Here is a 27,967-nt window from a genome sequence, read left to right on the forward strand (position 1 = left end):
GGACAAGGAGTTCAAAGTCCCTCTCAGTACACGAGGTGTGCAAAGCCAACCCCAGCCGTCTGTAGGAAACCTTGCCTCAAAACAATTTTTTTTCTAGTGTTTTAAAGTTTGTTTCTTGCTTTTGAAAGACGGGGTCTAACTCCAGACTAGCCTCAAACTCACAATCCTCCTGTCTCAGCCTCAGCAGCTCTGGGCATGTGGAGTGTTAATTGCACCGGGGACAAAGGTCACTGGGGTCCTGCTGGAGAAAGGAGTTAGGCAGGAGGGACCAGGAAGAGACAGAGGGCACAGGGCAGGCAAAGGCCTGCTGTGATCTAGAGTTCGAGGCCAGAGGGGAGGGGCTTGATACAAGAGAACAACGGGGTTCTGAGGAGGACAGGATCCATTCTAAATTCGCTGATGGATCTCAGCCCCAGGTGGGACCCACCCACATCCAGGAGGAAGTCCAACCTCCCCAGCCACTAGGCTAACCATCAGCCTCCTCTCTCCCTTTGCCCTCAGAATGCCATCATTTCAAAGTGTTTGGTGGTGTGTGTGGGGGGGTCCCTGCTGTATCCCTTCTCCCTCTGCTGTGGTACTGGGTTTGCCATTTCCCCTTCCCTGGGTCATAGAGACGCGTGCCAAAAGCTGCGAGCATTTGCGTTAGGCGGTCATCATCTTTATTTTCAACCTGCCAGACCAGACTGGATTTTCTGTCCTTCCGTGCAGGTCAGTGTCTACGTCAGACTGACGGTATCAAGACACACCCTAGACTGGGTGGGATGACACTGGGGACAGACGTGCAACCCAAACCCCAGTGTAACAGTGGAGACAAAGCCAAAACGCGAAAATCAACAGAGCACACTTACAAAGGGACAACTCGAAGGGATATAGAGAGATGAAGCTCACCAGAAATGCGGCCCCTGTCCTCCCCGCCAGTCCCTCCCATGGCTTAGAGCTTTCCAGGGCTTTTCTTTTCTTCCCGCAGGTTTCCCCCAATCGTTTTTCATTGGCTTCTTTGCAGCATCACCAGCCAGACCACTGTCTCTGGGTGGCGTTTCCAAGCTCGAAGGAAGATTACTTTTCAAAATGCCCTCTTATTAGCCACCTCGCTTCTGAGGCCTTGGCCCCACTTATTTTAGGGCTGTAGCTATTTCTTCTTGTATCCTGGAGCAGGAAAATCCAGTTAAGCAGTTATGCCAAGCTGAGAGGGTAGTGGAGCGTGGTTGGGGAATGTCTTTCTTTTTTATTTTTATTTTATTTTTTTTATCTTTCACCAAGTTCCAGGTGCTCTGCTAGCCAGCCCAACTTCTGGGTGACCAGAGACTGGGGAAGGTTCGGGGGACTCTTTACTCAGTGATGAAATCGGAGCTCGGCACCCCCTCTGTTTGACTCCCACCCTTGTCCATCCTGGTCCCCTCCACTGTCTCTTTGGCTCCTCTGCCCAGCACCGAGGAGCCCGGGTTGCGGAACACTAGCAAACTTTTCCCGAAAGCTCTGCGCACCACGGAGGAAGAAAAATAGAAGAGCAGCGGGTCCAGGCTGGCATTGAGGGAGCTGAATACCACAGCCTCCACTCGCCACGGAGGGCTCTGCCGCAGGTAGAACCCCACCAAGTGGGACACGTTGTAAGGTCCGAAGCACAGCAGAAAATTGAGAAGCGTCACCACAGCCAGGCCGACCGCCCTGCGTCTCCTCTGAGCCCCTACATGGGGCTGCGTGAGCATGATCCACACAAAGCGCCAGTAGCAGAAGATGGTGACTGCCATGGGCACGAAGAAGAGGACCAGGCACAGCTCCAGCCTCACAGGCAGCACCACATCCAGCTGCTCTTGGGTGAAGTTCTCATAGCAGGTTATTTGGTTCTCAGTGCCCACTGGCTCGGTTGAGTTCAGGTACTGAACGATGATGACGATGGTGCAGTGGCCGAAGGACATGATCCAGGCCACCAGAGCGGCGATCACTCCGTACAGGGGCCGGCGGGATAACTTGTACTGCACGGGGAAGGCCACTCCCAGGTAGCGTTCCATGCTGATGCCTGCCAGCAGCCACGTGCTGCAGTAGATGCTGCTGTAGAAGCCGAAGCCCGTGAGCGCGCACACGATCTTTGGCAGGTACCAGCGAAAGTTAGACGCTGCTTCCACGATCCGGAAGGGCAGTAGCAGCAAAAGGAGCAAGTCAGCCAGGGTCAGATTCAACAGGAGGATGTGCACGGGAGCAGGCTGGGGCTGGCGGACTCGGCTCACGAAGGCCCGCAGGGCCAGCAGGTTGGCAGGGAGCCCAGTGAGGAAGATGAGGATGTAGGCCGTAAGGATCAAGGAGCTGTGCCAGTCCGGGATCATTCTGGAAGATGGAAAAGGGATTAGGAACTCTCCGCCCCTTCACTCACAGCCTGCAGACCCTCTTTTTCTCTGGTTCAGGCTGTTCACATCCTCCCTGGTTCCCAGGCCAAAGCGGTCTGCTCCTCACCACCACTTGCCTGAGCCACCTGCCAGAACTGCCCAGAGCAATTATTGACTTAGCCTTGGGCGGGATATTAAGCTGCAGTTATTACGTTTGCCATCCTGTGTCTCTGGGGGAGACCAACTTGACTTTCCACGGGAATTCCCCCTCTGCTTTCCCCGGGCCCTTTTCCTATTTAGCTTCACAGATAATAGGAAGTGGCCGTGGTCAGATCCCTTTCTCACAGCTGGCTGTGGCTGGGAGCCAAAGCCTGGTGGCAAAACCTGGTGGAAGAAGAAGACATGCATAGAAACTGGGAAAGGACAGGAAGGTGGGGGAACAAGAAACTTCCAGAAGGTATGTTCTGCCAAGCTTGGAGTGGCTGTCCTCAGCTCCAGGTGCCCAGCCCTCTGCCCCGCCTCCCAGCACCTTACCTCCTTGGGACCACTCCAGGGTCTCTTTCACCTGGTTCTCCTCTGGTCCAGTGCGGTGGATCCTACCAAAAAGGGAGAGCTACTGTAGCCAAAGAGGAAGACTGAGATGGCACGTTTCTCTGTGACCTGTTCCCCCAAATTTTAGACACACATTCACAGAAGCCCAGTGAGCACAGGTGGCCGGCCCCTGAGCCTGGTGTGTCCGCTGTTGTCCTGCTGGACGCCACCTCGACACAGGTGGCTCTGTTCCCACTTGGTTGGTAACTCTCGCTAACTCATAGGCCCTTCCCAATTCCTTCTTCATTCCCAGGTCCGAGATTCCTCACCCCGCCTGCCCCCCTCTCCAACGTCTGAGACTGGTGATTACTTTTTGTTCCGACAGACGTCCTCCAGCCTCTTCCTTACCCCACACCTGCTCCTCAAATGCAAGCCCCAGCGTCTGGCCCCTGAGCACACACCCTAAGCTGGCTTGCCTTGCCTGGCTTCTGATAGAGGGCTCCTCATGGGGTTTCTGGCGCCAGAGGCCAAGAGAGTTTTAGCAATCGCTGCAGCCCTACAGAAAAGGGCGGGGGAGTTAAAAAGTATAAGGAACCTGGTTGGTGGGAAACTGTTACACCAACATGGGTCACATGGCTAGAGAGGGAGGCAGGTCGGTAATTGAGCAGTATTTCCTCTCAAACCCAAAGCAGGGGGGCCTGCTGCTCTGCTCTCTCCCGGGAGATCTGATCTATTCTGACTTCCACAGATTTTTCTGGCCCTACTTCCTGACTCTCCCCTCACCACATCCCCGCCGCCACCACCCCCATCCCTATCAGGTCTTCTCTGTTTTCTGACCGGTATCTTCTGTGGATCAATTTTATTCTCAGAACGAGGCTCTCCGTTCTCCCTGATTCTTCAGCCTACTGGCTTCCTTGTACTCTCCCGTTGTCCACCCCAAGTTTCCTTTAAGCTGAGACAGATGGGCTTTTCCTAGCTTGTGTCTCTTTGTGGTGGACAGAGCCAGGCAGCTACGGGCCGCAGTCCAAGTCTCCGCACTGGGAACTCTGGGTCAGATCAAATTTTATGAACTTTCCTTTCCCTTCTGCAAGCGAGCCTGGGAATTCTAACAGCAAAGGATGGCGCCGGGGTGATTGGTGAGGCCGAAGACCGTCAGTGGCAGGGAACCTGCTTCCCTCAGGCCGGTCAGACAGCCTCTGAGGGGATGAGAGCTGTCTGTGGTACCACAGGCCTGAAACCCCAGCAACTCTGCAGGCCTGAGGCAGGAGGATAGACTCAAGGCCAGCCTGGGCTACAGAGGACAGACAGTGAGGCTCACTCAAGGTCATGTGTCCCTGTGGTCACTCCCAGAAGAGTGGCTCTCTGTATCCCTTCCTCCTCCTCTTCTCCCCTACCCCTTGTTTTCTGTTTCTTCTCTTCTGTCCTGCTTAGTCAGCTTCAAGTTAGAAGATCCTAGCAAGTCCTTCAGAGGACTGGAGGGATCCGTTGATAAGAACATCGGCTGCTCTTGCAGAGGTCCTGAATTCAGTTCCCAGCACTTATATAATGACTCACACTGGCTGTAACTCCAGTGCCAAGAGATCTGACACCCTCTTCTGACCTGCATGGACAATGAACACACATGCTGTGTATACCTATATGCAGACAAAACACTTACACACATTAAAAAAAAATCCTAAAAAAGACATATGTGAGCCAGGTGGTGGTGGTGCATGTCCTTAATCCTAGCACTAGGGAGGCCGAGAAGTGCGGATCTCTGTGAGTCAGAGGCCAGCCTGGTCTACAAGAACTAGTTCCAGGACATCCAGGGCTGTTACACAGAGAAACCCTGTCTCAAAACACCAAAAGCCAAAAAACAGCCCATGTGTGCCCTCTCTTTTGTCCCTCTTCTTTTTTTTTTTTTTTTTTTTTTTTTTTAGTATTAGAGATGGGTTCTAGGCCATTTGAATGTTTGCCATACCCTCAGTCCTTCACTAATGTAATCTAGGCAGGGGCTCTACCACTGAGCCACACCCCAGCCCCTCACTGGGGGATTCTAGGCAGGAGCTCTGCCACTGAGCCACACCCCAGCCCCTCACTGGGGGATTCTAGGCAGGGGCTCTGCTACTGAGCCACGCCCCAGCCCCTCACTGGGGGACTCTAGGCAGGGGCTCTACCACTGAGCCACACCCCAGCCCCTCACTGGGGGACTCTAGGCAGGGGCTCTACCACTGAACCACACCCCAGCCCCTCACTGGGGGATTCTAGGCAGGGGCTCTGCCACTGAGTCACACTCTCAGCCCCTCACTGGGGGATTCTAGGCAGGGGCTCTGCCACTGAGTCACACTCTCAGCCCCTCACTGGGGGATTCTAGGCAGGGGCTCTACCACTGAGGCATGTCCTAGTCCCTCACTGCCCTCAGGACAGGAATCAGGAATCAGGTGTGTGTGTGTGTGTGTGTGTGTGTGTATGTGTGTGTGTGTGTGTGCAGGGGTGGGGGTGGGAAAGTAGGGGATGGGAAGTGGGGTAGGGTTGGGGTGTAAAACTTCCAAAGACCTCCCCCTAGTAATTTTAATGTCAGTCAGGCCCAACCTTCTAAAGCCTCCATAGCCTTCAAAATAGTCCTCAGCCAGCTGGAGACTGAGCATTCTGAACAGGAGCCCAGGGGACATTTCAGATTCCAACCGCAGCACAGGAGAAGGAAGAAGGCCGTGCTGTGGCTCACTGCTGAGCGTTGCTCTGTGTTAACGATGTTCCATTAATAGCCATGGTGATCTAGACTTACTGCAGAATGGAAGCTTATTGGCAAGCAAGCCTGGGGGAGCAGAACAGTCTCTTGTTTCTGCCTGTCCCCTCATGCCTTCCTCTCTGGTGGTACTGTGTCACCTACAGCAAAACCTCACTTTCAGGCTCAGGGAATTTCCAAAGGAAACCCTCAGCCTCATGCTGAGGCGTGAGTGGACAGCCACACTGCCCTCTGATTCCACAGCCCTGGGAGTCTTTCCCTGGCATTGGGTGGGTGTGATTCAAGTCAAGTTCCCAAAGCAGCTTCCAGTCTTACCTCAGAGACACAAAATTAGATGCCATCATTGTGTTAGCCTGCACCCTAGCTGCCGTCATTGGGCAAACCTGAGACACAGCACCATTTCATAGTCTAGGAACCCGGTCAACCGTGGTAATGTGACAGAGAAGCCAGGAGCTCTGCCGGCAAAGCAGTAGCCCCGCATAGCAAAGGTGACAGGGACTGAACCTGCAACAACCTGCTGTGCCTGTCAGTGCTGGTCCAGTCAAGAGCCTGGGGCCACAGATACAGGAGTCACAGATGCAGAGGTATAACTAGATGGGGTCAGAGATGCTGCCCTGGGTTGGGGTCTCCAGATGCCTGGGGCGGAGGAGTAAAAATTGAAACATTATGGCACACACCTATAAATCCCAGCCCTCAGGAGAGGAGGCAGGAGGACCCAGAGTCCAGAGCCAGCCTGGGCTCCATCACAAGACCCTGTCTCTTGAATCAGATGGTTTTCAACGTTCCTTGACAAATCCTAGAGCAGCACCTGTTTTCACAGTTCATCCGAAATGAAGCCAGAACGCTGGCCATCACACCTGTGTTCCCAGGATATTCCACATATCACGTGTCCTATCCCTCGCCCCCTTCCTTTCCCCAGCCACCTCTTCCTTCCACTGCCTACATGACCAGGGTCCCCCAGGATTCCGAGGCTTCAGAAGCGCCCTCCAGATCCAGTGAGAGCAAGTGTCTGAGAGTACTGCCTGCCTGAATCAGCTCATTCCTCTGTTTGCTTAGTTTCCCAAAGACGGATTCTTCCCATGTGACCAGGAACCTTGCTAGCCTCTGGCTGCCCAGGATCCTTGGGTCTCTGTGTGGATGGTGTTTAGGGCAGGGCAGGCAGTCTCATTATCCAAGAACTTGCTTCTATTCCTGCTCACAGCTCATGTTCTGTGTCTTGATGCTGTTAACCTATCAGACTGCTGCAGAATTGTATGTGTGTGGAGGGGGGTGGTTGATGCTTCTCTGAATTGGGGTGTCTTACTTAGGGTTTTTATTGATATGCTAAAACACCACGACTAGAAGCAACTTGGGGAGGGCTATTTCACTTCCCATTTCCAGGAAACTGTCCATCATTCAGGGAGATCAGGCCTGGAACTCAAGGCAGGAACCTTGAGATAGGAGCTGGAGCAGAGACCATGGAGGAATGTTGCTTACTGGCTTTTTCCGGTAGCTTGCACAGTAGGCTTAATTATACCACCCAGGACCACCAGCTGAGGGGTAGCACCACCCACAGTGGGCTGGGCACTCCCACACTAATTATTAATTGAGAAAATACATTATAGATTGCCTACGGGTCTATTGATGGAGATGTTTTATCAACTGAGACTCCCTCTTCCAAATGACTCTAGCTGGTGTCAGATTGACATAAAACAACCAATAGAGAAGGGCTTTTGGCAGTCTATCCTGGGGAAGGTCAAAGGACACTTGTCACAAACCTGAACAGCCATTTCATGTGATAGCTCTGTGGCCTTAGTGCTGGGATCACAAGAATGTTCCATCACACCTGGTATCCTGTGGGCTTTCCTCAGAGGTGCCAGCTTTCTCTGCTTTCCCAGGACACTGCCAACTACAACTCTCATATATGGTTCCTAGAAATCCAAGTTCTGGCCAATACCTGGACAGGTAGAGGTTAAGCAGGACTTGAAACAAAAAGAAAGCTCAAAGAAGAAGGGGAGGAGACACAGAGTTATGAAAAACGCAGAGAGGAGCAAGATGAGCATGTCGTACTGAGAAAAGGTACAGAGCCATGTGGCAGAGCATAGATAAGAAGTATGGGTTAATTTAAAATATAAGAGTTAGCTAGTAATAAGCCTAAGCTATTGGTTGAGCATTTGTAATTAATAATAGGTCTCTGTGTGGTTATTTTGGGGCTGCTGGTGGGACAGAGCTGACCAGCAGTAGAAGGAAAACTGTTAATGTTTTTGTTTCATTTTGTTTTAGTTTTTTTAAGACATGGTTTCTCTGTGGAGCCCCGCCTATACTGGAACTGGCTCTCCAGACCAGGCTAGGCTCAAACTTAGAGATCTACCTGTCTCTGCCTCCCACATACTGGGATTAAAGGCATGGTACTTTATTCATGTTTTTTTTTTTTTAAGCAGGGAGGAGTTGCTGAGTAACCAAAGATGAGCCTGCACTTAATTGTGTAACACTATCCCTGGGGAGCTGTGGACAAACAGCTACACACCCCAAATAGGGAACTGAGGACACATCAAAGCCCAGCTTGGTGAATCAATGGGTTTGACTGTGGTGACTTAGGAATATGAGTGGTTACTACAGAAACACAAATAACTCCAAGGCAGCTGCATCACCAAAGCCCACCCCAGCATGGGTGACAGCTCACAAAAGCTGGAAACCTGGAGTTCACTGCACAGCCTGTAGGTGGCTCAGAAGGTTGGAGAGTGTCCTTCCCCATGACTCTTTAGATAGCTTGGCTGGTACCTTAGTCACTGTTCTATTGCTGTGAAGAGACACCATGACCAAGGCAACTCTTATAAAGGAAAACATTTAACTGGGGGCTTGCTTACAGTTTCAGAGGCTTACTTCATTATCACCATTGTGGGAAGCACGGCACAAGCAGGCATGGTGCTGGAGCAATAAGCCAAGCAATAAGCCAAGCGCGACATCCTGATCCATAGCAAAGAGAAAGACTGGGCCTGACCTTTGAAACTTCTAAGCCCACCCCCAGAGACACATTTCCTCCAACAAAGACACACCTACTACAACAAAGGCCACACCTCCTAATCCTTCTCAAGTAATGCCTCTCCCTGGTGACTAAGCACTTAAATATACGAGCCTATGGAGCCATTCCCTTCAGACCACCACAGTTGGTCTCTGTTTCTTCCAGGACGTTTGATCTGAGCCTCTCTTAAGCAGTGCAGCTTGTCTCAGAGACTTTACAGCCTGGCTTGTCTAAGAATGACCCTCAAGTCAGTGGTCTTAACTGCTTATATATTCTTGTGGAGGGAAGAGCCTAATGAATCTCGTCAGTTTTAGGGACTTCCTAAAGCTATTTTGAGTTGTTTGCTTTCTGATATGAGGAGCTTCCCTCCAAGGTGCATTGTTTAACCTTAGAATATCCTATTGTTTCGCTTTCTGGTAAACATCCTGTTCTAAAATACCCTGGTTTTCACTTCCCTTTTACATTCCATGTCCTAAGACGTTTCCTTCCAAAGGAAAGTTTTCATCTTGGAGGAAACCATCCCATAACAACTTCTGATCCTGCCATCTCCACTCCTTAGATGTCGGGGTTACAGATGTGTGTCAGCATGCCGAGTGTACGTGATGCTGGGGGTAGAACCCAGGACGTCCTGCCTGTTAGGCAAGCTCTGTACCAACTGAACCACACCCTGAGGGCCCTGAGTCTTCTCTCAGCCCCCTTTCCATCTGTGGTCCAGGTAAGCTAACCCTCTGCTTCCCAGAGGCCTCCCACTTTATCGTCTGTGCTCTTCTTTGTGACAGTTGTCCCTCCCCACCCCTGTCACCTTTCCCCACACCAACTCCCAGTTCCTTCAGCACAATGCTCCAGTCTGAGCAGGAGAAAGCCCGTCAGTTTTGCATCACCTGGTATTCCAAGTGATGGGTCCACGCAGGTCGCACAAAGATGTGACCAAACCACCAAAGTCTATTACACCAGAAGCAAACTTTATTCCAGGAAAAATTAAATCTCCATGGGACATACAAAGCTTATCAGCTAGCTGAGACCACAGCCAGAGATGAACTTGTAAGGTTGTGGCAAAGGATGGTTTCCGAACTCCCCCTTTTTAAAGCAAGAAGCAACAAGCATTAGGCATGAACAAAGGAATTTTTATGATTTTGAGGTAAAACTCAGATATAAATTGCCCTTCTTTGCAATTTCCATTAGCAGAATTTTTTTAGTTACATTAGTGTTTGTCTTTAGCCCGCTGTTTCTCCCAGAAGCTCCCTGATGGTGTTTACAAAGGCTCTGCACTCCCCCTGATACTGCTGGTTTTGTGCAGCAGTGAAGGGTATGCGACAATGCACAATCAAAAAGTCACGTGCGCCCCATCATTTAAAGGTTAACTTGCTGGTAATGAGTGGCCAGGATTCATGAAAGCTGACCCTCAGTTTGCAGAGGGACTCTCAGTTTGCTGAGGTACCCTCAGTTTGCAGAGGGCTGCTTCAGCCTTGTAGACAAAGCTATGGGTTGTAAAGCAAAGTGACCCACAATTAATAGTTAATCCTTAAGCTGCTGAGAAAGCTGCTGAAAGCCTGCTCTCATTCTCCTAGGCTTGCCACTTTGTATTTCTTTATTTCTACGTTCTTATTTCTGGAATCTAAATTTCTATATTTTCATTCTTGGACTCTTCACCAAGGGTAGCAGGTACATTGCAGACAATCTGAAGCAACTGACTCTCAATCCCAGGAAGTCCAAAGAGTCCTGAAAAAGACTGAGTCACTGGCTCCACATAGATAGTCTGGGGCTCTTTTCCCAACATCCTTTCTTGCCCAGTGCCCTAGGCTTGTCCAGCTACCTCTTGTCCCCATTGTGTCTGAGAGGGTCAGAGAGCCTGACTAGAGCCATGACCAGGCTTCTAATAGCCCCTGTCAGGGACCTGACCTTAATTTCAGTTTACTGGAACTGAGCAACCAGTTCTTGGGAAAGCTGCAACCCAGAGGCAACCTATCAGAGGGTTACCCGCAGCCTTGTGCAAGTGTCAGAGAACTAGAGATAGCTTCTCCCACCCTGCAGCTGAAAGCCCCTGACCGCTGAGTCACCAACCAATCCTACAGCAACCCGTAAACTTTTTGTTTAAACCCACAATTAACGCCCAGACTAATCTCCCTGGAATTCCCCTAACTTGGTTTAAAAGGGGAGCCTGCGAGCCCTGTGCTACCCCAACTTGTTGGAATTATAGTAAACACTCTTGTTTATTGCATACTTGACTGGTAGTCTATTAATGGAACTTCTCGTGGACCCTCACAGTGTCCTCTATGAGCTTGGGGACCCAATGCCAGCCCCAGCTTTCTCAGATTTCCCTGAGCATCCTTTAGATAATTCAACTAAAGGAAGGAGAAGCCCAACCCAGACTGGCCTTGAACTTAATGTCCCTGAGGTCCACTGTGACCTCCTGGCCCCCGGTTACACCATGCCTCACTCCCCGATGGCTGTCTAACAACTCTTTTTCGAATGCCTTCATGCTCCACTGCCTAAATTCTCCTCTGCTGAGCAGAGGTCTAATAATGTCTTTCTACATTCATCTATGAGTTCCTTGTGTCTCTGAAAAACTATTATCTTATGTGTATGGACATTTTTGTCTGCAATATCTGTGCAGGTCCGCTAGCCCACTTCAGCACTGGCAGACTCGTCCTTCTCCCCATCCCCTCTGCCTTGCTAAAAACCTTTAGATTACATTCTAGAGCTAGCCACCAAGGTCTAGTCCCTTATTTAGCCACTTCCTCCTCCTGAGGCTGACTACCAAGTATCAAAGGAAAGTCCAGCAATCAAAACCCCCCTTTGACTTCCCTAATTAAGATGCCCAATTAAGATTAAACGACTCACCCTAGCACAGGCTCCCTCTCTCGCCTTTATCAACCGCTTTTTCCTCTGCAGCTCGACAATCTCTTTCCACCCTCAGTCCTTTGTCCCTCTGGGACAAACACCCTTGGTCCCTTCTCCTTCTTCCTCTTCCTCTGTCTCCTGTCTTTGTCTCTTATTCCCTGCCCTCTGTCCCTCTGGGGAAATAAATCTCCTTTGTGCCGAGAACTTGGTCTTGGGGGTCCTGAGCCAATGGAGACCCCCCCACCCACAAAGAGGGGGTTCTCTCCCAACCCTGGATTAAGCACAAACCAATCCAAGCATCTGTTGTCACAGAGAGATTCTTTATTCATCAGGGAAGAACATTTAAAGAGGCTGCTTTCTGACTCAGGCAGAAAAACAGCAGCCAATGACCTGGCCGGGGTCATTCTTATGAAGAGAGACAGGGAGGTCTGTGTTAGACCAGCTGGCCCTTGGTAGTGCGTGCCTTGATTGGGCTTGTTAATTCGGTGAGCCAAAGAGGGCTTTTGACTGCTGGACTGCTTGAGCGTTTGGCGAACCTTGGTGGCTAGCTCCAGGGAGGCAATCTAGTGGTTGGTTTTTTTTTTTTTTTTTTTTTTTTTTTTGCAAGGCAGAGGGAATGGGGCAAAAGGCAAGGCCTGCTAGAGCCACATGCTGGACTGGGCTCGTGTTCCTTCAACATCTATCTGTGTAGAACTTGCCTGTAACGAATGTAGCGCCACAGAGGCCAGAAGAGGGCGTCAGAACCCTTGGAACTGGAGTTGTGAGCTGCCTTGTGGGTGCAAGGAATTGAACCGGGGTCCTTTGGGGAAATGATCTTAATCACTAAGCCACCTCTCCTTTCCTTCTCTGTGTCTTGATTGACACCACATGTGTGTTCTGCCTCCATCTCACTTCTGTTTTTTTTTCTATAGCTGCCATGCCTCTAGATTTGAATGAATGCCACAAACTTCCTGTCAAGAAAATACCTAGGCCAGAAGCATGCACCCCCAAGTTCTGCCTCTTTCTCTACCTACTGTTGCCTATGCAGGGGAGACCAGATATTCTCAACTCTGGGGCAGAGATGAAGCCTCAGGCATTCCCATGACCCTCAGTTCCCTCTGCATCCTGTCCACTGCCTTGGCAGACTTGGATTCTGTTCCTGTGTTCCCGGTCTGCTCCTGTCCAGATGGTGAGCCTGGACAAGCGGAGAAGGAACAACCCAGACTGGACTGTGGGGCGGGTTCAGCCTCCTTTTTTTTTTTTTTTAACAAGCTTCTGCTCTGATAAGACCAAGGAACCTCACATCCCCAGGACAGGTCCCACCCTGCCCAGTGTACACATCTTCCTTGTCGGAGCCATTCTGCAGATGGTCTTCTCCATGCTTGACTGTGGATCTTTCTTTTTCTTTTCTTTTCTTTTCTTTTCTTTTCTTTTCTTTTCTTTTCCTTTTCTTTTTCTTTTCTTTTCTTTTTCCTTTCTTTCTTTCTTTCTTTCTTTCTTTCTTTCTTTCTTTCTATTGCTGCGAATAGAATGGCCAGCTTCAAAAGTTCTCAGCCAACGAGCCATGCCTGCAGTCTGCAGAGTACTAAGGGACTTTCTTCTTATTTAGGATGTGGGGGATGTATGCCATAGTGTGCATGTGGAGGTCAGAGGTCAATTCTCTCCTATCACTGCTGTCAGTTCAGTCCTGAACTCAGGGATCAAAATCAGGTCCTCTGGCTTGACAGCACGTGCCTTCACCTGCTGAGCCATCTCTCAGGCCCCCAAATGCTTCAATTCTCTTCATTCTCTTCATTCATTCATTCAGTTCTCTTCATTCTACTATGTGAGTCTCAGGTCATTAGTCTCGGCAGCAGGCATCTTCCCAGCTGAGCCGTCTCACCAGCCTGACTGAGAACAGAGAATGGTGTGAGCTGGGGTCTGCATTTATCTAATCCCATCTACGAGGGAGGCTGAGGCAGAAGAATCAAGTTTGAGACCAGCCTGGACTCTTTGTCCACCCCCATGACAGACCTCCTCCAACAAGGCCACACCTCTCAAATCTTCCCAAACAGTTCCACCGACTGGGGACCAAGTATTCAAACCTGTGAGCCCATGAAGGACATTCTCATGCAAACCACAGACAGGTTTTGGAGTCAGAGCAGCAGGCTTCAGGGCTTAGTTTCCATTGACCTGGGCACTTTGCCAAGTTGCCCAGCCTATAGCTGATCAAGAAGACAGACATTTCAGGGCTCCGGAGGATGGGCTCTAGAGACAGCATGCAGTCGGAACCCCTTGTGGTTTCATAGTCTTAGAATGGAGAGTCCATGTTCTCTCGCCTCAGCTCCTCACCTGTAGAAAGGGGATGACAATTCATTTACTGTTGCTATGAGGCCAGAAATGAGTATACATTTGTTTGTACATGTCTGTACATATATGTGAACATATAAGCACATATCTGTACATAGGTGCAAATATGTGTATGTATGTATACGTCCCACATGCAGAAAGTACGGTTTTTCTTGGTATTCAAGAGGGGCTGTTTCCAAGAGTGTTTCCCCTGAAGACATCAAACTTAAAATGCTCGAGTTTCTTATATAAGACGGGACAGGTGCACAGCTCCTAGGAGGATGGCTTGAGCCCAGGAGTTCAAAGTCAGCCTGGGCAAAACAGCATGATACTGTCTTACAGATAGACAGATGGGATTTTCGGCCGGTTCCTGGGTACCCTTGGGACTGGTCAGTGCCTTGTGTCAGTATTGAGGTGAGGGAAGTGTAAGCATTGTGGCTCGGATGGAAAGGGATCCTGGCAGTCGGCAGCCGAGGAATACTGAGTGTTACAGCTCAGGTGGAAGCGTATTCTGGCAGTCCAGAACCAGGGAATAGCACAGGTCACAGTAAGCATGGCATCTTACAGTCCCGCACTAGGGAAAGGTTTCCCCAACCTAACAGCTCTGCTCTGGCAGGAGAGACCTTCACCAGCGACGCTGTTACTGCTTGGCTCGGGTAGGAGAACGCTCCCCCAGTGTTACAGTGTTACAGCACAGCTCTTGCTCCACCCGACTCTGCCTCTAAATTCCCTGGCAAAGCTGTAACAACTCTGTGCTGTTAGGGGAAGGCTTCCCCAGTGAAAGTGTTACCCAGGAGAAAGATCTTCACCCAAACCTCATTCAAGAGATTTCCTGGGAGGGAAGAATCCAGGAGAGCAGCTGCCTCTACCAGGGTGGAAGAGGAGCAGCAGCAAATGGGTCAGGCACAGGGCTTAAACAGGGCTTCTTAGAGGTGGAGTTTTCCCAGGGAGAAGAGGGATTGGTAGGTTGGCTCTTCTGGAAGGACATTTAAAAATTTATTATATATATATTAATTTTATTATATATATTATATATATAATATATATATTTAAAAAAATACCAATCCAAATTCTCACTCCCTCCCCTCCTCCCATTCCCTCCGCATACCCTTCCACCCCACCCCCATCTAATCCTAAGAGAGGGTAAGGTACATTGCTTTGTGGAAGGCTCAAGCCCCTCCCTACTACATCTAAGCTGAGCAAGGTATACGTCCAAAGAGAGCAGGATTTCTGGAAGGACGTTTATCCTCAGGGAAAGCCAGAACTCTAGACTCTAGCCCTCGTTCATGCGCCAGGCACTCAGCCATCCCCACTGACAGCGACCCCTGGGCTAGTCATGAGTGCATTCCCACGCATGAGCAAGCAAAAGTAACTCAAAACTTGCACTTTTAACTTGGTCCTTCATTCCCATTTTGTTATCCAAATCCAAGTCACAGGTAAAAAGACAGACAGCCTGGGTACTGCGGTCCCGAGGTCATTGTTATAATAGGTGAAAGGCCCGCCCCTCCGGCCTAACATATTTGAACTTGGACTGCAGCTTGCGGCACTGTTTGAAGGGATAGTGGAGTACTTGGGAGGTGAGGCCTGGGTGGCACGTGCCGCTGGTCCTCACCATGATGGAGAAGCTTCTACTGCTAGTTCCCTCAACTGTGGAGCCTTTCCTACCATTATGGACTGAAATCCTCTGAAACCATGAGCCAAACGAAGCCTGTCCCCACTCAGGGTGTCTTTCTTGGTGATTTGGTCAGTCATGGTGTCAGGTAAAGTCGCCAAAACAAAATGAAGGTGATGAAAGGGAGACTAGGTGCTGTGTTGGGAAGGCTGCTTGTCAGGCCTGTGCACTGCATCATGGGAGGCTGCTTGTCAGGCCTGTGCACTGCATCATGGGAGGCTGCTTGTCAGGCCTGTGCACTGCATCATGGGAGGCTGCTTGTCAGGCCTGTGCACTGAATCATGGAAGGCTGCATGTCAGGCCTGTGCACTGCATCATGAGAGGCTGCTTGTCAGGCCTGTGCAGTGCAGCATCATGGGAGCTGCTTGTCAGGCCTATGCATTGCTGTATCATGAGTGTTATCATTGAAAAAGAGGTGGTAGGGGATCAGTCCCATGAGGGGTGGCAGCGGATCAGTCGAGGCCCTAGCTGGTCCCCTGGCAGGTGCCCTGAGGCCTTGGTGGGTGACAGATAGATAGATATGCCATGCAGAGAGGGTTTAGAGTTTATTGAGTGGGTTATGGAGGGGGAAAAGAGGGAGAGGGGGACAGGGAGAAGGGAGAGAGGAGAGAGAAAGGCAGAAGCTGCCTCTCCAGAAGGAGAGAGAGAGAGAGAGAGAGAGGAGGTAGGAAGGCAAAAGGGGGAAGTTGAGAGTGGGCAGGGCCTGTCTCCTAAAGAAACAGGAAACCCAGGTGACGGACCAGGCCAGCAGATTACAACCCATCTTTTTCTTATAAAAAGAAGGGGAGTTAGGCATACGGGATGAGGAATTGGGACGGCAGATTCTCAAGACTGCTTCTTCCTTATTCGTGGGTGTCAAAGTCTTTCCTGGGGGGCCTGAGATAGTTGGGTGCTGGTCACATCCTGGGGTAGCCGGTCACTTTACTCCTATCCAGGATTCACGGTGTGGACCTCTCCGGTGTTTCTTGGACCTGGCAAAGTGTTGGCAGAGCAGAGGAGAAAGTTAAATTTAGGAAAAAAAAAATTTCAGGACCAGGGAATTGAGAGGGATGTATCTGACCTGATTAAGGTGGACCGTTGAATTTGGCTCCCTGGAACTCACAAGAATTTTTTGAGTTTGTGAAAACATAAGTTTTAGACACATACATTGTATAAACAGCAGCATGTTTATGTCAGAATGACTGTCACAGATATTTTTGTACAATGAAAAGTATCTTTAAGTCTGAAAGGCAGCATGAAAGAGAGATTTGATAACTTATATTTGTCCTCACACCTTAATAACTTGCATTTGTATATCTTAAGGCTATGAAATTTGTTTGGTGAGACTGTCCTTTTAAACTTACAAAACCTCTCAGCTTTCAGTAGAGAACAACTCTACTTTCATGATAAAAAAGCCGGCTTCCTCTTCCTCACTTTTCATTTAACTTTATGTGGAACTTAAATTCAACTGTCTGTAAATGTCTGTACACTTACTGTTAAATGTTTTAAGTTCATTATATCTCAATCCAGACTAAGAAAGCAATGTCTCATGTTTTAAATTGGTATGTACTTTTAAGACTCTTACAAAAATACTGTATATGTAATCCATACATATATGGATTTAAAATATATTGAGCTGTTCTCCACTATTGCCAGTTCTGCCCTTAAGCTTCTATTGCAAACAGTTTTTTTTCTTATTTGTCTTTCACAAGAATAAATCTTACCTGTTAAAAACCAGTACAGTCAATCCTGGAACCAGTTCTCCAGGCAGATTCTATACTGTAACTATAACTTATCTATATCCGATAAACAACCCTCAAATGCTCAGAGATCTGGGGAATACGGCATTTAAATGTTTAATTATTAAAAGACTTTTCATAACAGAGAGGCAGGTTGGCTCCTAGCAGCAGCGCTCTATTTCCTCCAAAGAAGACAGAAGACAGATGGGCACAGAACAACGTCCATCGGCAATTCACTTCATCAAGTGAAAGCGCTAACCACTGGGAAAAACTGCCTTTCATCTAAACTCCTAAAGATCTCCAGACAGTGGAGAGAATCACTGGAATCAACAACTTAGCTGTTCAGGTCGAGGTAGGTTTGCCTTCCTACAGATTTTCTAACTCACAGGATCTTATGGAGCTGGCAGACCATGCTTACTCCCAACCTCTGCCTTCCTCCTTTCTTCTCTCTTTCTCTGTCTCTCTGTCTCTGTCTCTTTCTGTCTCTCTGTCTCTCTCTGTGTGTCTCTCTCTCTCTCTCTGTCTCTCTCTCTCTCTCTCTCTCTCTCTGCCCTTTTTCTGAAGAGGCAGTCTCTGCCTTTCTCTCTCTTCTTCTCTTTTCCCTTTCTCCCCTTCCTCTTCCCTTCCCCCTCAATAACTCACTAAACAAACTCTTTACCCCAGCTCTCTCTGCATGTAGTATCTATCTCTCTGCATGGGCTATCTATCACTATGTAGTCCAGACTGACCTTGAACTCAGAGGCCTGCCTCTGCCTCTGAAGTACTGGGATTAAAGACTTGTGCCACTTATGCCCAGAATATTTTTCTAAGGAAAAAAGTTCTGAGGATACATATATACATGTATAAGATATGTTCCAACCCCCACCAGGGCTGGGGAGATGAAATCGCTCCATAACTAAGACCTGAGATCAGTTCTCAGCATCCACATCCAATGACTCCCAATTGCCTGTTACTCTAGCTCCAGGGGAGCAAACACTATCTTTGGCCTCCAAGGGCACCTATATGTATGTACACATGATGGGGGCAGGCAAAAGATCTTGTCCTAAGCACAGCCATTTTGACTTCAGACTCCATTTTAAAGGTAGGGTGAAATAAAGTTCGGGTTCTTAAACCCTAGGGGAGCTGAGAACTTTCCAATAGCTGACCAACCTCCTCCCTAAACCATGGAGATATATTCATTATGTATTTAGTTCTCTGAAACACCATGGCTGTTCCTAACTACAGAAGGAGCAGATGAATCTGATTGGTTGGACTGAAAAGCTTGCATTTGTGTCAGCTGACAGGGATGGAGCACAGAAGGAACGCCCTAACCCCTGATTTCTGGTTGGTGAAAACAACGTAACTGTAACTTGGCAACAAATGTGTGTGGGCTTTTGTGCTAATAAACCTTGCTTCTGCCCCTGCTCCAGGTTGTTAGGAGAAACAAGGCTCCTGACTCCTTGTCTTGCAGCCCTGATCGATCAGTGACCTGCTTATGTGGTCAATTATTAAAGGTTTGCTGTTTCATGAGCCTTCCTCTATCCTTCTTCATGGCACGTGATGGATGAGGTATAGCACACATGCATACACAGACATAGATTTTTTTAAAAAAAATAAATCTAAACACACATGCATGTTGTATAGGATAATGCTCTTATACACTGTAAAAATTTGCCAATCATATTGGTTTAATAAAAGTGCTAATTGGCCAGTAGCCAGGAAGGAAGTATAGGCAGTGCAAAGATTAGAAGAATTCTGGGAAGAGGAAAGGTAGAGATGCAGTCGCAAGTCAGATGCAGAGGAAACAAGATGAGAATGCCTTAGTGAGAAAAGATAATAACCCATGTAACTAAACATAGACAAGAATTAAGGGTTAATTTAAGTTATAGGAACTAGTTAGTAATGAGCCTGAGCAATAGGTCAGACAGTTTATAATTAATATAAGCCTCTGTGTGTTTATTTGAAACTGAATGGCTGTAGGACTGGGCTGAACACAAATCAACCAATGTTGTTAAAGGCAGGCATAAATATCCACAGTTAAAACCTTAGTTAGGGTTTCTACTGCTGAGAGAAGCATCATGACCAAAAGCATCTTGGGGAGGAAAAGTTTATTTGGCTTTCACTTCTATGTCCCAGACCCTCACAGAAGGACATCAGCACAGGAGCTCAAGAGAGGAACCTGGAGCAGGAGCTGAAGCAGAAGTCATGGAGGAATACTGCTTGCTTGCTTACTAGCTCGCGCCCCATGACTTGTTAAGCCCGCTTTCTTATAGAACCTGAAACATGGGCCCAGTGATGGTACAGCCACAGTATGCTGGGATGTCATGTCAATCATTAGTCAATAAAATGTCCTCACAGAATGGCCCATGGAGGCATTTTCTCAGTTGAGGCTCCTCTTCCCACACGTGTCTACGTAAGTGTCAAGCTGACAATAACCAAGCAGCACAGCTACTGCTATCAGCTCTTAGGGTGAAAACCTAGAACCCGGCAGCCCCACCCAACCAGAGCCTGCCATTCACCACCATGGGCCAGCCCAAGCAACAAGCGACAGCAAAAAGCAGAGAAAGAATGTTTATTCAGTGCAGCCATGCTGGGAAGAGGAATAAAGAGGACCAATGATGGCCCATGTCCATCTTCTTAGGGGTCCTGCATGGCGTTTAGGTCTAAATGGGAGGCAAGAGGTCTGTGTGAATAAGCAGGCTTGGTCCAGAGTGTGTTTGTGTCTGTCACTGGTCCATCACAGTCTGGCTTCATGTATGAAAGGCAAGTGCTCTACTAACTGAGCTACAGCTCAGTCTAAGTGCTCCTGCTACTGAACTACCTTACTGGGCCAGTATGTAACTGTGTTGTTACCTCTGTGTTATAGAATAGGAGACAGAGTTGTTCTCATTTGTCCCAAGTCCCAGAGTTAGCAAGAAATAGCCAGCTGCAGAGCCCAGCACTCACTCCTTGCAGCCTACCTCCCACTCCAATGAGCCCTCGCTATGCCCATTCTAAAGAAGCATAATGAAGTCCAAGTGGAGGAGATGACGTCAAAGTAGGGGAAGGAAGGTCCCAGTTGGGACTGTATACATCCAGCCATGCACACAACCTTAATTTTTTTTCTTTTTTGGCATATGGACGCAGCCCAGCTAGCAGAGCTCAAAGCATCTTTTGTGCAGTTCTGCAATGAGTGACGTCACAGGCACCACTAAATCTTTATCATCTCGCTGGACAACTAGCTCACCGCCCAGTGCTGGAAGAGCCAGCGAGGTGCAGGGCAGCGGAGCGCCGGTTTTCCAATAAGCTGGTGAGTATGATCCTGGGAGTTACAGGGGGAGACTCCTTGGTGATATCTGCACCGGGTCGGGGACAGGAAAGGCAGGAAGGCAGGAAGGATGACCCTGCAGGGGAGAATATATAGTGACCGGGTCGTGGGGGTGGACAGTGATGGCAACACTTCAGCCTGGTGGGTAAGTCTCCTGGTGGGGGAACGGGAGACTTCCTGACTCCCCCCATTATCTCCCTGTTCATCTCTGTCTCACTAGCATCCATAAAGATGGCGGCGAGCTTCTCTCCCGGCAATCATTGGCTTTTCTTTTCCGTGTACCTGTTTGTTTTCCTTGTGGGTCTGCCCCTCAACTTGATGGCCCTGGTGGTCTTCGTGGGCAAGCTGCGCCGCCGCCCGGTGGCCGTGGACTTACTTTTGCTAAACCTGACCCTATCGGACCTGCTCCTGCTACTGTTCCTGCCATTTCGCATGGTGGAGGCAGCCTGTGGCATGAGATGGCTCCTGCCCTTCCTCTTCTGCCCTCTCTCAGGGTTCCTTTTCTTCACTACCATCTACCTCACCTCCCTCTTCCTGACAGCTGTGAGCATCGAACGTTTTCTTAGTGTGGCCTACCCACTGTGGTACAAGACCCGACCACGGCTGGCCCAGGCTGCTGTGGTCAGTGGTATCTGCTGGTTCCTGGCATCAGCTCAGTGTAGTGTGGTTTATGTCACTGAATACTGGGGAAATGCGACCTACAGCCAGGGAACCAATGGAACCTGCTACCTGGAATTCCGGGAGGACCAGCTGGCCGTGCTCCTGCCTATACGACTAGAGGCAGCTGTGGTCCTTTTCATGGTGCCCCTGTGTATCACAAGTTACTGCTACAGCCGCATGATGTGGATTCTTAGCCGAGGAGCCAGCCGGCGCAGGCGCAAGAGGGTGATGGGGCTTCTAGCAGCCACACTGCTGATCTTCTTCGTCTGCTTTGGCCCCTACAATATGTCCCATGTGGTGGGCTATGTCCAGGGTGAGAGTCCATCCTGGCGGAGCTATGTGATTCTCCTCAGCACCCTCAACTCTTGCATAGACCCTCTTGTCTTCTACTTCTCATCCTCCAAGTTCCAAGCCGAATTTCAGCAGCTCCTGGGAAGGCTGACCAGAGGTTGTGTGCATTGGACTCAGGAAGTCAGCTTGGAACTTATGATAAAGAAAAAAGAAGAGCCATGCAAGGAGTGTCCAAGCTAGAGAAAAGGAAACACTGGAGGAGGGGTGTGGAACCAACCATTGGCCCATTGCTTTGGCTGGCAGAGATATCTCCAGGGGACAGAAAGGAGTAGGCAGGTGTGTCTGCAAGCATTTATTCCCTAACTCAGGACAGATGAGACTCCTGTGACAAGCTGAAGACACAGCTGTCACTCAGCTTTCCCAGGACGTGCTCACATTCTGGACTCTCCACGTCACGGTTCTTCTCATTCCCTCATACGCCCTGGATTCCACTCTGGGACGTTGTAATGGGACAGACTTCTCTAGAAGAAAGAACCTAACCTCTTCTGCACACAGCAAGCTTCAGTGCCTCTGGGGGTAGGGGTAGGGGTGATGGGGAAGGTGGAGAGGTGGGGGAGGCTGCCAAGCTCTGGAAATGGGCTGGTGACCTGGGGTGGGGGAACTATGTAAGCCACTGACTCCTGACTCTTCAGGGGGGGGAGACAGGGCTCTAGGTGTGAGGAAACAGCTTGCCTTGGTGAAGGGTGTTCCAGAATGCCCACTGTTCCATAAATTCAGATCTTCTAGGATACTTATGAACAATGGCAGGCAAAGAGAAAAATTATCCAAATAAATTCCATACTTAGCAAAAGAAAATGTTTTTATATCTTCTTGATTTTTCTGGGTAATATAGGTTGGAGATGGAGGAACACTCACACTGAAGGAACGGGACCAAACAGAATGCCTAGGTGCCTGCAGAGGATCAGGGTTGGAGGAATAAAACTAAAGACAATTTTATTTTTAAGTTTATTTATTTGTATTCTTTTATTTTTTTATTTAGGGCTGGGGATGTAGCTCAGATGGCAGAGTGCTTACCCAGCCAGCACAAGCCCTGCTTCCCGTCCCTGGCACTCTATAATCCAGATATGGCTGTGTCCATCTGTAACCTCAGCAGTAAGGTCAGAAGTTAAGGGTCGTCCTCGGCTATCAGCCTCCATACAGGAAACCCCATCTCAAAAAGAACCAACCAACCAACAAAAAACCAAATTCAAGAAGCTGCTGAGGAACTTGAATGAAATTCCTGACTTGAACTGGGGCGATCTCAGCATGATGTAAAGACTCAGGTCACGGGGTTGCACAAAAAGAGCTGTTTTCTTTCTTTTTTTCTTTTTTTTTTTTTTTTTGGTTTTTCGAGACAGGTTTTCCTGTAGTTTCTAGAGCCTGTCCTGGAACTAGCTCTTATAGACCAGGCTGGCCTTGAACTCAGAGATCCGCCTGCCTCTGCCTCCCGAGTGCTGGGATTAAAGGCATGCGCCACCACCGCCCGACTAAGAGCTGTTTTCTATTAACAAAACTGAGTCTTGTTTGTGACAGCCTTAGAAAACTTTAGGCTTACATCTGTGAGAGGAGCCAGGCCACATGGTTCAGGTCTCAAGTACAGGCTCACATCTGTTTTGACGTTAAAAATAGCTATTATTTTTGTGTTTGAGTGGTTTTCCTGTATGTATGTCTGTGTTAGCATGTGTGTATCTGAGGTACCCTCTGAGGTAATAGAAGACATTGAATCCCCTGGAACTGGAGTTACAGATGCCTGTGCGTCACTGTATGGATGCTGGGAACCAAACCCAGGACCCCTCAAAGAGCAGCCAGTGTTTTTTAACCACTGAGCTCCCTACCCCTTGTTTTGTTTTTGAGTCAAGGTCTAACTATGTAGCCCTAAGTGGCTTAGAACTTATGTGCAGACTGGGCTGGCCCTCAAATCACAGAAATCTGCCTCTGCCTCCTGCATCATACACCCCATCCAGCCTCACTACTGTTTGTGGTGGTTGTTGTTTGGTTGGTTGTTTGGTTCTGAGACAGGGTCTCACTATGTAGTCCTAGCTTGCTGGTGCTCTGTAGACTAGGCTAGCCTGGAACTCAGAGATCTACCTGCCTCAGCCTCCTGAGTGCTGGGTCTAAAAGTGAGCACCACCACTTCTGTCTGCAATGTCATGTCTTGTCCCTTTAAGAGATAAGCCCCACCCCACCTCTGGCTTCTGAGCAGCCTGGACTGAGAGCCAGTAAGGCTTCATCCACACCCCACCTGTAGAGAAGAGACATTTACTTATAGGCTTTTTGATGTGGCTATTTCATTAACACCCTGCCTGTAGAGAGGAGACATCCTCCTATAGGCCCTGCCAGGTTCATTTCTTGTTTTCACATTTTCAGCTAGGGTATAAACCCTCAAACCATCAGCCACCCACCTGTGAATGTTCTGCTGGTCCCACAGGCTCCACTTTTCCTCTAACTATCCCTGCCACCACTACTGCTGATGCTGTAGAACTGACAAGATTAGTCAAATCCACGAGGCAGCTGTTTTCAGTTCCAGCCATTTTTCCCCTCCGTTGTGGCTTGTGGTGCAGTGGCTTGGCAAAAGTGGGGATTATGGCTCTAGTTCTCTCGTGTTACTATGTTTAAAACTCCCGCGGCTCAAAAAACGTGGCTTTTCCATACAACGCGTTATCGCTGCCATCTTGGCTGAGGTCAGGTGATCAAGTCCCGCCATCTTTACTGAGGTATTCCCTACCTGGTTCCCCTGTGCTGACTTTGTTGCATGTATGTTTTGTGTAGTGGCATGCATTTGGTAGGACCCACCAAAAGCATCCACTTAGCCCAATTTCTGTTCACTCTGTGTGTGTGCATACATGTATATTAAATGCATGTATGTTTACTGTTAAATGTTATAATTGTCTGTTCATTGTATCTCATTCCAGACTATAAAGCAATATGTCTTGTGTTTTAAATTGGTATATGCTTTTAAGTCTCTTAATCCAACCCTGCTTTACCTGTTAAGTTGAGAGCCAGTACAGTCAAGCTCAGACCCAGTTCTCCAGTTATAACTGTAGTTATAACTCATCTATACCCTGTAAACAGCCCTTAACTGCTCAGAGATCTGGGGAATATGACATTTAAATGCTTAATTATTAAAATACTTTTCATAACAAAAATAGACAGATTGGCTCCTAGCAGCAGTATTTTACTTCCTCCCAAGAAGACAGAAGGCAAATGGGCACAAAAAAAATGTTCATCTGCAATTTGTTTCAACTACCAAACCCTGACTACTGGGCAAAACTGCCTTTCATCCAAACTAATGATCACCAGACAGTGGACAGAATTGCTGGAATCAACACCTTGCTGCTCAGGTCAGGGTAGGCTTTTCTTCCTACAGATTTCTTAGCCTACAGGATCTTCTGGAGCCTGGCAGGCTCTGTGCTAAACAGCAAAAGAAAAATATGACCTTCAGTGACCATGTAGGACCCTGAGGAGTGGCTTAAGGAGGCAACCAAGTAAGTTTTCTGTCATTTTTTAAATTAATAACTGTGTAAGTAAAATTTTATCCTTCTCAAAGATCTCTGATGCAGTTTGACAGTTGAGAAGTTTTGTCTATTTTATTTTATTGAGCTATACATTTTTCTCTGCTCCCTTCAATCCTCTATCATGGTCCCCATGCTTCCAGTTTACTCAGGCGATCTTGTCTTTTTCTACTTCCCATGTAGATTAGATCTATGTGAGTCTCTCTTAGTATCCTCATTGTTGTCCAGGTTCTCTGGGATTGTGATTTGTAGGCTGGTTTTCTTTGCTTTATGTTTAAAAACCACCTATGATTATATGAGTACATATGATTATTGTCTTTCTGGGTCTGGGTTACCTCACTCAAAATGATGTTTTCTAGTTCCATGTTATTTTCCTGCAAAATTCAAGATGTCATTATTCTTTTCTGCTGTGTAGTACTCTATTGTGTAAATGTATTAAATTTTCCTTATCCATTCTTCAGTAGAGGGGCGTTTAGGTTGTTTCCAGGTTCTGGCTATGACAAACAATGCTTCTATGAGCATAGTTGAACACATAGTTGAATCCTTGTGGTACGATTGAGCATTCTTTGGGTATATAACCAAAAGTGGTACTGCTGGGTCTTGAGGAAGGTTGTTTTCTAATTTTCTGAGAAATCACCACACTGACATCCAAAGGAGTTGTATCATCTTGCACTCCCACCATCAGTGCAGGAGTGTTCCCTTTACCCGACAACCTCTCCAGCATAAGTTGTCATCAATGTTTTTGATCTTTGCCATTTTTACAGGTAAGATGGAATCTCAGAGTTGTTTTGATTTGCATTTCTCTGATGACTAAGGATGTTGAGCATTTCCTTAAGCGTCTTTCAGCCATTTTAGATTCCTCTGTTGAGAGTTCTCTGTTTAGGTCTGTACCCCATTTTTTTATTGGATTATTTGGTTTTTTTTTTTTTTTGATGACCAGTTTCTTCCGTTCTTTGTCTGATGTGGGGTTGGTGAAGATCTTTTCCCATTCTGTAGGCTGCCATTTTGTCTTGCTGACTGTGTCCTTTGCTTTACAGAAGCTTTACAGTTTCAGGAGGTCCCATTTATTAAGGTTTTGTCATTTAAAAGAATAACCTTGCCAAAAATTCAGTAAAACACAAATACAAGTTATTAAGGTATGTACCTGCAAGTTATAAAGGTGTGAGGACAAATACAAGTTAATCAAATTTCTCTCTAATGCTGCCTTCCATAGTCTTAAAAATACTTTTCATTGTGCAAAGACATCTGTCACAGCCGTTCTCACATACAATGTATGTGTCTAAAACTTATGGTTTCACAAACCCAAAGAAATCTTGTGAGTTCTAGGCAACTAAACTGAAGGATCCATCTTAAACAGGTCAGATGCACCCCTCTCAATTCCCTGATCCAAAAAAATTTTTCCCCAAAATTTAACTATGTCCTTTTTTTTCTGCCAATACCTTAAACAGGTGTAAGACTCCAGACATTTCCATACCCTGTAGTGTTGAGCTGCGGGCGGCTTCCCGCCGCCCTGCTCTCAGCCACCAGCTAGCTTAAAACCCGAAATAACAACACACAAATTGTATTCTTTTAAACACTGCCTGGCTCATTATTTTCAGCCTCTTACTCACATCTTCTCTAACTCATATTTAATAATCTGTGTAGCACCACAAAGTGGTGTCTTACCGGGAAAGATTCTAGCATACATCCATCTTGGGCTGGAGCTTCGTTGCATCTCTCTCTCTTAGGAGAGGTATGGCAGTCTGCCTCAGAGAGGAGAGGCGGGGCAATTTTCTGAGCCATCTACCTCACTTCCTTTTTCCTGTTCTGTCTACTCCACCCACTTAAATGTTGGCCAATCAAATGGGCCAGGCAGTTTCTTTATTAGCCAATGGGAATCCTCCATCAATACCCCAAACATCAGACAGGAGCAAAGAGACCAGCTACACCAAAATGTGACCAGCACCCAGCTTTCTTAGGTTTCCCCTCCAAAGACGATGCCCATAAATAAGCAGGAAGCAGTCTTAAGAATCTGCCATCCCAATTCCTTAGCCTGTTGTGCCTAACCTCCCACCTTTTTATTATAAAAAAATGAATGGGAATGTAATGGTCTGTCCTGTTCCTTTAAAAGACAAGCCCCACTTCCTCCCTCTTGCCTAGCTGAGGCAGGCAGATCTTCCTCCCTCTTTCAGCCTGAGTTCCTTTCCTTTCCATCTCTCTCCCAAAGAGGTGGCTCCTCTCCTTCCCCATCTCTGTTTCTCTCTCTGTTTCTCTCTCTGTTTCTCTCTCTCTGTGTTTCTCTCTCTGTTTCTCTCTCTGTGCTTCTCTCTGTTTCTCTCTCTGTTTCTCTCTCTCTGTTTCTCTCTCTCTGTTTCTCTCTCTCTCTCTCTCTCTCTCTCTCTCTCTCTCTCTCTCTCTCTCTCTCTCTCTCTCTCTCTCTCCTTCTCCCTTTTCCCCCTTTCCCTTCCATAACCAAATACTCACTTTCTCTGCATGGTGTGCCTATCTGTCTCGGTTTCTTGCCTGCCATGCGGCTTCCTGCCTAGGACCCACTGTCCCTTGTGGCCCAAGAGCCACTAGGAGAACCACAGAGTTTTAGCACCTCAGTTCCTTGTGGTCCTCTTCCTGCTGCAGCCACTTGGGGGAATGGTGCCGTTTTATTTTTGCCAGAACACTGTTACTTTTGTTTTGTTTTTCTAAAAGAGAATCTCTTTGTAGCCCAGGCTGGCCTCAAACTCTTCACCTTACCTAAACCAGGCACCTGAATCCTGGGATGACAGTTGTGAGCCACTGCTCCTGGCAATCTTTCAAAATTTGAAAGAAAAAAAAAGAAGAAGCCCATGCTTGTTGGGATCTTGGATGCCATGGAAACAAGGCAGGGCCAAACAAGCCAGGTGAGAGCCAGGAGCAGTGGGTGTCCGGGGAAACAAGCTCACTCCCTGCCCAAGCCCTTCGGCCAAGAGTGAGCAGCTCAGAGTGGTTCAGGAAGGTGCAGATTGTGCTCTCCAGTGCCTAAGTGGGATCCACAAGCTTGGAGGGAGGCTTGCTGGTTCCATTCCCAGAGGCCTCCAGCCTTGCAGGGGT

At 48.1% G+C, this 27,967-nt stretch overlaps 2 protein-coding genes across 2 annotated transcripts; one reads left to right on the forward strand and one right to left on the reverse strand.

Annotated features, from left to right (window-relative positions):
- Positions 1-1,328: 1,328 nt before the first annotated feature.
- On the reverse strand, positions 1,329-2,907 carry Ffar2 (free fatty acid receptor 2). Its single transcript, XM_038340820.1, has 2 exons — positions 2,856-2,907; positions 1,329-2,322 (listed from the first exon to the last, which is right to left on the reverse strand). Exon 2 carries the CDS (start codon positions 2,319-2,321, stop codon positions 1,329-1,331), a length of 993 nt encoding a protein of 330 aa, XP_038196748.1. The 5' UTR covers position 2,322; positions 2,856-2,907.
- Positions 2,908-20,633: 17,726 nt separating this feature from the next.
- On the forward strand, positions 20,634-21,593 carry LOC119820280 (free fatty acid receptor 3-like). The gene has a single exon (XM_038338414.1). It carries the CDS (start codon positions 20,634-20,636, stop codon positions 21,591-21,593), a length of 960 nt encoding a protein of 319 aa, XP_038194342.1.
- The last annotated feature ends 6,374 nt before the right edge of the window (positions 21,594-27,967 follow it).

Source organism: Arvicola amphibius, chromosome 8, assembly GCF_903992535.2.
Source record: "Arvicola amphibius chromosome 8, mArvAmp1.2, whole genome shotgun sequence".
NCBI lineage: Eukaryota > Metazoa > Chordata > Mammalia > Rodentia > Cricetidae > Arvicola > Arvicola amphibius.

Coding starts and splice junctions, on each gene's coding strand:
- Ffar2 (XM_038340820.1), bottom strand. CDS start 2,321: ATGATCCCGGACTGGCACAGCTCCTTGATCCTTACGGCCTACATCCTC.
- LOC119820280 (XM_038338414.1), top strand. CDS start 20,634: ATGGCGGCGAGCTTCTCTCCCGGCAATCATTGGCTTTTCTTTTCCGTG.